The 12,614-nt window shown below is 39.3% G+C and overlaps 1 protein-coding gene across 6 annotated transcripts in view; it reads left to right on the top strand.

Annotated features, from left to right (window-relative positions):
• The window catches only part of LRRC7 (leucine rich repeat containing 7), a 530,144-nt gene that overhangs the window by 481,911 nt on the left and 35,619 nt on the right, over positions 1-12,614 (top strand). For 5 of the 6 annotated variants that reach the window (XM_031968892.1, XM_031968890.1, XM_031968888.1 and 2 more), the window contains one exon: positions 4,963-5,184. In XM_031968892.1, the coding sequence (XP_031824752.1) occupies positions 4,963-5,184 (222 nt within the window). Of the gene's footprint in view, positions 1-4,962; positions 5,185-12,614 lie in introns of those variants that run through there. The other variant, XR_004234230.1, reaches the window with a different exon arrangement.

Here is a 12,614-nt window from a genome sequence, read left to right as displayed (position 1 = left end):
ATACAAAATGCTTGACACAATTTATAGCAATATGCAGATTTGAGGCATTTTGATTTTAATTATTTTAGATTCACCTTCACCGGAAATTTGCAGTCACTTTTTTGTCTGTGTAAAAGGATCACTAGTGTTCACCTTGACACTACGTGGCATACATTGCTGGGCACACATTGGCCTCTGCAGTCCAGCTGCTGCCAGGGGGCCTTCTCTGAAGCCAGATTTCCCCCATTCATTTCTTTCTAATCACAGAAGGCACACATCATCACCAAACATTACCTTCTCCTTGGTTTGAAGAGAAGTCATCTTCATAACTGACATCTGAGAAATAGACATCTTAAAACTAGCAATAAAGCAAGTGTTTGGTAGAAAACTGGGCAGTGGTCAGAAAGAAATTGGATAGGTCCTCCTGGCTTTTCCATCACTTTTCTTGTTTCATTTGTTCAAACTGTAGCATCCACAATGAAAGCAGTCAAATAAAGCCTTCATAACTCAGGAGGCTGATACCACTCTTTCCCAATGCAGAATTATGGTTAAATAAACATCTATTAAATATGTACTGCATGTATACCCATAATTAAAAGCATGAGAAGATACAGATTTTATATACAAATTGGATCTCATGGATTAGCAGTCAAGATATGACATTTCAGTGGCTTTCCAATTAAGTGAATAATTGTCTAACTGAGGCTATTTATCCACATTAGACAATAGTCTGATTCCTGTAATCATTTTTCAGTCAAATGTAAATAAATCCCACACAACACAGATGATATCCTGAGGTGTTTTCAGTCTTATTGTACAATTGTATGAATGTGTGAGTCTTAATATGAACTCGATTACTTTGTTCCTCAGTCTACGGTTATTTTTGTATATTTTCACTCTTCTCTATACTCCGAAGCTATTGTAGTTGTTTAGAATAAAAAGGCGGAGGTCACGTGGTCTATGCAACTAGATAAACAGGAAAAAAATGGTCAAACAAGTTGGCTTTTGTTCTAAGTTTTGTTTTTTGTTCAAAGTTTGTTGCTTTTGCTCATAATATCTGACTGAATCAACAGGTTGTGTTGGACTTGTTCAGACACAAACCGTAAATTGGTGATTTTCATTATTCTGGATCACGTTTTTAGATATGCATTATTCTTTGTGGTAGCAATAAAATAATATTTTTAGTCTCTCCTTCAAGTAAGTATGACAACGCTTGCCTTTAAGAGACATAACTCAATTGGGGAAAAATTTGATTTAGCGTGTTCTGTTTGCACAATCCCATTCTAGGTGCTAGATGTACAGAGACAAAAAGTAAATCATCCTTTGCCCTTAAGGAGCTTCACTTTCCAGGAGAGATACAAAATGCAGCCTGCTAAGTGAATTTCAGAAGAAAAAGAAGAGAGCCCACAAAGGAGGGTGGGAGCTTAAGGAGATGTCTGTCATCACGTGAGCTTGTGGAAGGCAGGGATAGTTTTTGCCTTTCTTTGTAACCCCAGCATTTAGCATGGTGCCATAATGGACTCAGTGAGGGGTTAATAAATGCTTAGGGACTGGTTGGCTTCCTGCAGGAGGAGATGCTTAGATTGGCTCCCAACCTTGAAGTGAGATAATGATTCTATGAGACAGGGGATGAGGAGGTTCTAGTTCTGGGCATCGAGAATGGATTTTGAAAATCTAGAGAGTGTTTAGGAGATCCTAATAAATAAAATATGGGATTAGCCTTGAAAAGTGCTAACTGTTAGATTGCATAACTCAATCAGATAACTTGTGGTTACAATGGAAGCAACAGGGTGGGGTAGATCGAGTATTCCAAAATCCTGGGTTCAAATCCCATCTCTCCAGCTAGCTGTGTGATCACTCAAATCTTTTTGGGTCTCAGTTTCCTCATCTGTAAAATGAGGGATTTGTGCTCTTCTAGGTCCATTCCTGCTCTAAATCTTTGGTCCTAGAATCCTATGACTATTTCATTTTATTCTAAAAGAGAATGAATGGCTCTGAGGCTAAATCACAATAAGCAGCACAGTTACAAATGCTTTGCTGTTTTTGTCATTTAGCCATTCAGTTAGTTGTGTCTGACTTCTCTTGACCCTATGGACCAATGCCATCCATGGGGTTTTCTTGGCAAAGACACTGGAGTGGTTTGTCATTCCCACCTTCAGGGCATCCAATGGCTCATTTTGTCAGGAAGCAGGGCTAAGTGCCTTCCTCAGGGTCATACAGCTAGAATCTAAGACTGGATTTGAATTCAGTTCTTCTGACTCGGGGTCCAGTACTGTACCCATTGTCCCAACCAGCTGCCTCAACAAATACTATTTAAAAATAATTAATGTTTCAGATCCAGAAAGCTAAATGTGAGCCTCTGTTTCTCATTCTATTAAGACTTTTTGTGTTTGTAACTCTCCCTTAAAAGTTCTCTCTACAGAAAATCCACAGACTATGTGTACACACACACACACACACATATATATATATATATATATATATATACACATCCAGAGAGAGAATTAGGACCAAGATGGGTACAATTAGTTACATATAATTTGAACACTTAAAGGTTAAGTCTTTGTCAATGAGGATATGCTGAATCATAACCCTTCTCAACGATGGAAAGTTTTTAGGACCTAAAATTGCATTTCCTTGTAGCCGTTGGAATGATGAGTCTCTTTTAACTAGACTAGTTTCCAAATTGCAGAAACATTTGATTAAGATGCCATAGAAATATTTCCTTTTTGAAATAATGCAATCATTTAATAAATATTTATCTGAACAAAACCATAATTTTCCTATGATGTGTCAAAAAAAAAAAAAAAGAATAAAACTTTATCCAAGACTTTAGCTTCAGAAAAAGGAAACAAAAGTCCCTGGGCAAGTCACTTAACCCCAATTGCCTCAGGGAAGGAGGGGAAGAGTTGCCTGGGAAGATGATGAGATAAGGGACTTGCCCAGGTACTCACAGACAGTGTTTGTCAGAAGTGGGAGTGGATTTGAATCCCGGAGTTCCTGACTCCAAGACTCCATCTCAGCCTCTACACTTGGCTGCCTTTCCGTATTCTCTTGATCATGTCCTCCTATAAAGCCTCCAACCAGAATGCTAAAGACTTACTTCTAAGTCTTTTAACAGTTTCCATTGTAAAATTCCAAAATTATTGTAAAAATTGCAAAAATCGCTGGGTTTAGGTTGAGACAACCTGAGTTCAAATTCCACTTGCTACGTGGTACTTAGTCCTGACTATCATCTAAGTGGTTAGAGGCTTAATTTCCTGTCTTTAAAATGAGGATGAGGCTTTCATTGAGTACCTCAGAGGATCAGAAAAAAAACTTTGCAAACTCTGAAGTAGGATAGAAGTGTGGAGTAATTTGAATGGTGGAGGGTCACACTTTTTTCAATTGGGTGTTCCTTGAGCAGAAAGCTTTGGAAATATCACCTTCCTGTATGTGTTTTACTTATCTATAAGTATGCTATAGTATTATATACTATACTATATACTAGCATATATATATATATATATATATATATACTATATATAAGCATATATATATATATTTGAGGACCCCTGCAATATATATATATTACCTATATAATATATATATATTGCAGGGGTCCTCAAACTTTTAAAATAAGGGGCCAGTTCACTGTCCCTCAGACTGTTGGAGGGCCGGACTATAGTAAAAACAAAAACTTTGTTTTGTGGGCCTTTAAATAAAAAAAAAAAAAAAAAAAAATTCATAGCCCTGAGTGAGGGGGATAAACATCCTCAGCTGCCGCATCCTCGCCTGCGGGCCATAGGTTGAGGACCCCTGCAGGTATAATATATACTAGTACTGTAGTATTATATAGTATAAGTATAATATAGTATTACTATATCTATTTTATCTATAAATTACATGCATGTGTTACTATCATCTCTGTAAAACATAAAACACTAAAAATAGCAATTTTTGAAGGATGAAATCATAATGGATCCCCGAGTCACTAGGAAGCCCCTGGGGAGGGTGAAATCTCAATGTAAGAAAATCATTTTGTCCACTGTGTAGAGAGTGGACAAGCCTCAATGTAAGAAAATCATTTTGTCCACTGTGTAGAGAGTGGACAAGCCCCATGGTGCTTGAGCAGCTTTTACCATGGTGGAAATTAGGTTTTAACTGCCCTGACCTGCTGAGGCTTGGGAGGGAGGTTGGGAGCTTAGGTGGCGGAGGAAAAGATACAGAAGGATAGAGTTGGGCGATAAACTCACCAACAAGGTACAGAAGGAGAGAGTTGGGGGATAAAGTTGGTGCCATGGTGGAGAGAAACTCCAAAGTTAGAGCATGGAAGGGTAGTCATGCAAAAAGGATAGAATATGACTGAAACTGGATCAAGACCAAATGCTTGATCACACACCCCTTGGAGTCAAGCCACAGCTTCCCCCGGGCTCCTCTCATACCACATAACCATCTGCACTCCCTCACCATGAAGGGAACTCCTAATGTAGAAGTTCCCTCCACTGAAGCAGATCGCCAAATCATGTGAAACTTGGCTAAGAGAGCTGCCTAAGAAGTTAGGAGTTGGCCAATGGGAGTCTGTAGATGCCAGAGGCAAGACTGGAATCCCAGTTTTTGTCTCCTAGTTTATCCCTCTCTTCACTATCCCCCACTTCCACTGTGTGCCTCTGGAATGCGAATTGTCATTAATTAATTGTCATTAATCAATATTAATTATTAAAATGAACTTGCTGTTCATTTTAGGGCAGTAGGGAGGCAATGGTGTCTTGGGATGAGTCACATTAATGCACACCATCAGCTAAGTACGGATGGACCAGATCTCACTTTCTTTCAGGATTCACCTCTCCATGAGCCGTGTGGGCAGAGCCATGCCCTTTGTTCCTTCTCTGTCCTGGTTCTGAAGCCCCACGCTGCTCAGCTGCAGGGATTCTTCCCCTGGTTTGACCACAGCCACCTCTCTGAGGGTCCCGGTCCCAGACTGACAGATCCTTCTCCCCACAGGCAGGCAGCCACATCCAGACGCTGATGGGTTCCCAGAGCCTCCAGCATCGGAGTCGGGAGCAGCAGCCGTATGAGGGCAATGTCAACAAGGTGACCATCCAACAGTTTCAGTCCCCACTGCCCATTCAGATCCCTTCCTCGCAAGCTTCACGGGGACCTCAGCCTGGACGGTGCTTAATTCAAACTAAAGGGCAGAGGAGTATGGACGGGTACCCAGAGCAGGTGAGCCCCGCCACCCTCGGCGCCACCCCTGAGCCCACGCTTTTCCCTCTCCTTTGGACGTGGTTCATTTGAGCTTCTGACCCCCACACGAAAGGCCGTAGAAACTAAAAGTATGATTGAGTCCAGGGTGTTCCTTTGGGGCCAGTGATGGCCATTGTGAGGGAGGCAGTGCTCCCTGTAAGAGAGCTTGCCCTAGGACTTGGATTGGAATCCCAGCTCCAAGCCTTCCCGACTGGGTGACCGTGGCAAGTTACCTCAGTTCCCCAATGTCCACTCCCTCAGCCATCAAAGAGAGAAGGTAACAATCCCAGCATCACTTCCTCCATGGGATGAGAAAACAGCAGGAACCAAAATCTGCCATGTTAGAGAGAGCTGTGATTGGTATCCCCAGCTACAGGATGAGACCCATAGAAACCCACTACACAGAAGGAGAAACTGAAGGCACGGGGAAGCAACACAGCCAACGGGCAAAGGGGCCATTCCTTAAAACTGTTCATTCCTATGCTGTGGCTATTTAATACACACAAAGAGGGGTAAAATAGCTCTTGAAGGACAGAAGCTTGGAAGCCCTGGGTAGATGTAATGCCATACACATGTACATTATACACATGTATGTAACGTGTGTATGTGCACAAAACACACATGCTATGTGCTGTGACCATGTGTACATGTGCACGCGTATATGCACATGTCTACACTTCTTCCCCCAACACAAACAAACCTTTTTGCAAATCTTCCCCCTCCCCCAGGGTTAGACATTATTTAGCAGATCACCCAGAGATTTCAACATCTGGAAATGCAAAACAGATAACCACCCAGAATAATGAAAAAGGAAAGTTGTCTTCAATCCCACCCTTCCACTACTTGAAATATAATAAGACAAAATGGACCAAAACAGTCTTTCTCATTTTAGAACCATAACCCTGCACAGAATTATTTTCTCCTCTGAATGAAAAAGCAAGGAATCTGAATATTATTATTCTAACCAAAATTAATTTGGACTTTCCATAATTTAGTCTTGTACCTATTATCATCAGACAGGCTTTTATGGACTTTAATTAACCGTGATACTTCTTTGACATCAAAGCTTTTCTGTCTAGCTGTTACTTGGCTAGAATTTTATTTATTTTCCCACCACATTTTTAAGACACAATTATCCCTAATTTTAAGCACATTTAGATAAGAAAATATTTATTTAGTTCCTAGCCATTTTAAATAGCATGCCGGATGACCTCATAGGAACGTCTTCTGGTCTGAACATTGACCTTTAGGATATAAAACAGGCCAGTGTTTCTAATCTAATTTTTTCCCTTAGGGAGTCTGTATCATTATGAAATTTTGTGCCCATATCTTATCAATGTGCACGGCTTCAGAACATCTCTAAGTCTGTCAAAGTCACCAGTTTTTCCAGCCTTCCAGGCTCAGAGAATCATCATGGAGTCTTCATTCCCTTATTGCCAAGTATTGTCCCTTCTACCTCCAAAGCGTTTCTCATATATGTCCCCTTCCTTCCACCTGCATGACCACCCTCACTCAAGTCCTTATTGCCTACTTCTCTGGAGAATGGCAGCATCCTCCTAGTGAGACTCCCTGTCTCTGGTCTCTGCATTTTCCAGTCTGTTCTCTGTCCTCCATCCTACCCCCAAAGTGATATTGGGAAAGCTCAGGTCTGTCCCCTTGCTCAAGAGCAGGAGCTCCCCATTCTTTCTAGGCTCAGGTCCTAGTGGTTTTGTTCAACCTTTAAAGGTCTTTACAATCCACTCCAATCTTCTTTTCTATGCTTATTATACATTAGTCCCCTTCCCAGTGAGGTCTAACTTATTTGATGCCCCTTGTATTCTGACCTCTCAGACCTGGGATGTGCTTCCTCTTACCTCCTCCTCCTCCAAATCCAGATCTCCTTTAAAACTCTGCATAATGGCACCTTCCCCAGTTCTCTTACTTGTAACTAGGCAGTTATATATTTGTACTACATTTACAAATTTAGGAAAGTAAAGTGCTCTTGGCTTAGCTGCTTCCCTTAATATTCTGCCTTTTGTCATTTTTTGAGGCAAGGAAAGCAGAAATTGGCAATTCAACTTCCTTCCCTCTTTCCTTCCTCCTTCTTTTCTTTCTTTTTTCTTTCCTTCCATCCTCTCTCCCTCCCTCCTCTCCCTTTCTCCTTTCTTTCCTTCCTCTTTCCCTTCCTTCATCCCTTTCTCCTTTCTTTCTCTCCCACCCTTCCTTCCTCCCTTCATTTCTCCCTCCCTCCCTTCCTTCTTTCCTTCATTCCTCCCCTCTTCCCTTCCTTATTCTTTCCTAGATTTCTTTAAGGACCATGCCTTAAACTCAAATCCCTCTAGCTTTCATTGACTGGGCAACAATAAGTTCCAGCCCAAGCTTCATTTGGGCAATTTTGGGGTTAAAAGAAGCCATTCTCTGCCTCATTTCTTACCTAGACTTGATCAGTGAATGGGAGTTGCCTTAGATAAAACTTAAGATCTGGAAAAGACCTCAACTGAGAAAAGCCAAGGTCTCCTATTGTATCTGGAGCTATCTCCAGTCTTCTTGATCCATATCTGGCCACTGGACTCAGGAGGGGAAAGTGAGGCAGGTGACCTACCCAACCTCCCTCACTTAAAATGCAATTCATTTGCAAGGCAAGGCATCTCCTCCCAGAAGTCTCTCTCCTCTCTGAAAGAACAGACAACAACAAGGCTTTTGTCATTGTCCAATACTGGGAAAGCAGAAGTACAAATCCTTCCTCTACCTCTTTTTTGTCCCTTATCTCTGGCTCATTTGCCCCAAATCAGCGTTCTCCTCTCTTTCTTGATCTTCCTCTTTTATCCAGCAAGGTCTTTCTTCTTTTTTAGTCTTTTTTATTGCTCTCGGCATTCTTTGCAGAACTGAGTGATGTATTTGCTATTAGAACCCAAGACTTGTCGCATTCTGTCTTGGACACAAATCTTTTTAAAAGCTGACTTCCCTTGATGTATTTCCTCTAAAACTCAGGATACCCCTTTGGAAGTATCCCAAGAAATTCACTCCCCAGGATCAAAGAAGAAAATCATGCTCACCAGTCTTCTCCATTTCATAGATACCAAGTCCTTAAACCAGGAGGTCTTCACTCAGGATCCATGAACTTGGATTTTTTGTTTTGTTTTATATGTGTGTGTATTCATATAGAGATAGACAGATAACTGTATTTCAATGCAATTGGTTTTCTTTATAATTCTATGTATTTTATTTTATGTATCAAAAAAAATTTTTTTCCCAAAAAGGAATCCCAGAGGCAAGTATTGTAGAGTGCTTAGAGCTTGGTCAGGCCTGGAAGTGCCATCCCCTGTATCCTGGGCCATTGCCAGTTATCCATAACTCCAGTAAAGAGAAGAAGCTAATGACTTTGTAAAACTTACAAAGTTTTGCCTCTTAAATCGTCACTTAAATCCTATTCATACGCAAGTGAAGACATCACTTATTAATCTTCTTTAAAAACAAAAAAGGAATTATATATATACATATATATACACACATACACAGACATTTGTATATATACATATATACATACACATATATCATCATACATGGTTATATATACATAAAATCCATTTATATAATCCACTTGTATATATATAATATACATATATATCAATCCATTTATATATTTAATATATTATTATATTGTATTTTAATATAAATATATTTATAATTTATATTATATATAACATATATGCTCAAGATCTCACAGTTATTGACAACAATACTTTCAGATTCCTTCCAGTGGTCTCATTTGTGCCCATATGGCTGGCCAAAGTTGGGTCATTGTCGTCTGTTTCAATAGCTCCTCGGAGGTTTTCTGTTATATATATTTATTTTTATATAATAACATAAATATAGACACAAATGTATTTACATAATATACATATATATATATACATAGAAAGACATATAAGTAGATATAGACGAATACAGTCACACATACACACACACACACACACAGAGCACACACCAAGAAGGCAACAGACCTTTCTAGTGTTGTTAAACAACACTAGACAAACAACTGGCTCACTGCCCAAAGTGGGGAATCACAGCTGCTGTTCTTGTCTTCTGCCTCTCAGTAAATGATCTCTTATCTGATGGGTCCTGAGCCCCTTGAGAAGACAAAGCAGCTTTTTCCTCCTGATAGTATGCAATTCTGGAAGAATTTCCCAATTTCTTTTTTCTCCTCTAAATATTTCTATTTGCCCATCTTCCTGATATGGGTCAGATCTTCCTTCCACCTTAAGATCCCTTTTTTTCCCACCCAATGGTGGTGTGCCACAGTCCCCTTTTGATGTCCTGACCTAGTTTCCCCATTGTCCTATCTGCCTCAGGTTATAACCCTCCAAAATGTAATGCCGGAGAAACCGAGCAAGACAGAGATTAGAGACCAATTTAATAGTTTATTAAATGGAGAGATATACTGGGACCAAATGGATCGATGTGGTCCCAGGGCTGGAGGAGACTATCATCTCAAAGAATCCAGCCCTTAGTATCAGACAGCAAGCTTTTTTATAGGATAACAAGAACTATGACATAATGGTGGAGGTACCTAGATGGGGTTAGGGTTAGGGTTAACCCTAATTGGGGGAGGCACCTAGGATAACATAATGGGAGGCACTGGAGAGGCTCCTGATATTCTAATGATGTTTAAAATGGATAAAATGTGATTTCCTTTATCCCATTAAACATTAAGAGGGAATAAGTATAGCCTAAAGTCTAAGATATAAGACCTTTATCCTATCAAACATTAAGAGGGAATGGTTATAACTTGAGGCAGAGTAACTAAATCAAACATTAAGAGGAAAAGATTATAACCTGAGGCAGATAGGACAATGGGGAAACTAGGTCAGGACAATCAAAAGGGAACTGTGGCACAACAATGGGACCTTTTAACTCTTTCTTTAGGAGTCTGTCATGCTCCTTAACCTGAGATAGAGAACTTTCTTTTTCTCCCTTCACCTTCTCCTCTAGAGAACTACTACTTGCAACACCTGTCCCACCTTCTCAACTGTGGAATCTCATACCTGAAGCAGATCACTAGACGACTCTCCCTATTTTCCGTAATGATTGAGATTTCCAGATTTGTTCCTTTAGGCAACTTTTGGATGTTTACACCACCACCCTAAGTATTTGGGTGTTGCTTTGCTACATTGCCATAGCCTTGAATAACTTTACAATTCCAATCCATTTTCTTCATCTCATCAGCTTTAGGAAGACACCCATCTCCCCTTGATCCTAAGACCAACTTCCAGTCTTTTTTACAATTTGCCCCACCCTTCCTTCCTTAATGATAATTAATATTATTATTATTATTAATTAATAATTCCATAATCAATTTAAGTCTCTAATTCTTTGATTTATCAGTTCTTGTTTAACTTATCTGGTCTTGCCAATTATTCTCTCCTTCTGGAGTCTCCCTCTTCTGATTCTAATCCCTATATTTTTAAACCTCTTTGGTTTATATTCTTATGAATTATTCTTGACCTTGCTCTTATTTCCAATCTGGAAGTAGAATCTGGATCGCTATCTTGGTCTAGAGAATTTTCTTCATATTTTCCTAAATTTCTCCAAAATTTTGCCAATTTTTTTTTTTTTTTTTTTGCCCAAAGTCAACTGATCACCCACTTCACTAGTTCAAAGCCTTCCAAATTTCACCCAAGTTTCACTCACATGAATTGCTTTTCCTTTTTATTTGGCTCCATTTCTCACTTTTTCCAGATAAACCAGAAACAGAACTTCTAGAAAACTTAACTAAGACTTATCAAAGCCTATGATCACCCCATGTTCTAATGACTCACCTGATCTAGATGGCAAAATGAGAGACTCTGGAAAACACTGCTCAAGATTCTGAAGTTTGGGGCAAGAGCTCATGAGTGTCCCCCTCACACTCACTGCTGTTTACATGCACAGGGTTCAGAGAAGGGCAGTGAGGGGAAATAAACTGCTGGTTAAGAAGACAGTGTTTGATTTTGAGATTCACTGAAAATATAAGAACAACAGACTCTGGACCCAGGAAGGAATAGATTTAAGACTGCCAATGATATACATTTACCCAGAATCTCACAAATCCTATCTAATTACATGAGCTTTAAATTTAAAAAGAAAGAGAAGAGAAATAAAACACTCGTGTCTATATAGTTTCCAATAATTAAGTTCAACAAATACTCATTAAGGGCCCATTATGTGTAAGACATTGTTCCAGGCAATACAAAATAAAACAGGAAATAAATGCATTAAAGTTTGCAAGATTTATTATTTTGTTTGACCTTCACAACAACCCTTTGATGGAGGATCTCTTAGATCCCCATTTTGAAATTGGGAAAACTGAAGTGGACAAAAGTTAAATAATTTGCCCAGAATCATAAAGCTATTAAATTTCTGAGGCCAGTTTTAAATTCAAGTCTTCCTGATGTCAGGCCTAGCAGAGTGGATACTCTTTGACCCACTGGAGTGGGAGGGATTTCAGGTATAGGAAAACTACTTTTTCAAAGACATGGGAAATAAAAGATGATATGTCATCTCTAGGGAAGACTTCACTGATCACTTTGATGGCCTGGATTCAAAGCCTGACATCTACTAGCTGTGTGACTCTTAAGTTTTCGACACCATCTACTAGCTCATGATGCTAAAAATCTCCGTGCCCAGAACAATTTTCACAGACTCCAAGTTACGAGTCTATATGGATAGAGATTGTTTCCTTATCAATGGCTTCCTGTGTCTACAAAATCGGAGATGGGGATAATAATAACCAAGTGAATATAAATGCTTTCTAAAGCTCAGAGGAAGAATGAAAGTAGATGTAAGAGGACAAATTGCTTATCTTATAAATGAAGTCTATTACCTATCTCTGTGATTCAGTAGAGTGGTTTGTTTGTTTTTTTTTGGGGGGGGGTTCTGCTGTCCAAAAGAATCCACAGATCTTCCATGTGTTCCAATGTGTGATATAAGATTCTCAACAATGAATAACTAGCCCAAATTTCAAGTAAATGGAAATGATTGCACTAAGATAAGAGACAAAAGTTAAATATGTGAATCATACCAGTATTTTTTCATTTTCTATTCATTAAAAAAAATGAGCTACAGTTAAACTGTGGCAAAATGCCATGAAAATTCCTTCCATTTGCTTCTGACTAATACATTTTAGTCTTTCATCTATACCAAGACATAGAAAAAATTCAAATTTGTCATAATCAGCAATCTTAAGCACCCTCTGATAACACATTTTGAAAAGCACTGATCCATTAGCTAGAAAGAGGTCCTTACAGATATCCTAAAAGTAACAACTGGTCGAGCGCCTAGGGGAGATGGTTGCTCACCTTAAGCCTGAAATCCTATTCAGAGATCATCTGCTAATTTCTGTGCTATAAAGACTACATTAGTGAGTAATTTTTCACCTCTGAGTTTTAAGA

The sequence above is a fragment of the Sarcophilus harrisii genome, chromosome 4, assembly GCF_902635505.1.
Source record: "Sarcophilus harrisii chromosome 4, mSarHar1.11, whole genome shotgun sequence".
Classification (NCBI taxonomy): Eukaryota; Metazoa; Chordata; class Mammalia; order Dasyuromorphia; family Dasyuridae; genus Sarcophilus; species Sarcophilus harrisii.
This window is presented reverse-complemented; position numbering and strand designations above follow the sequence as displayed.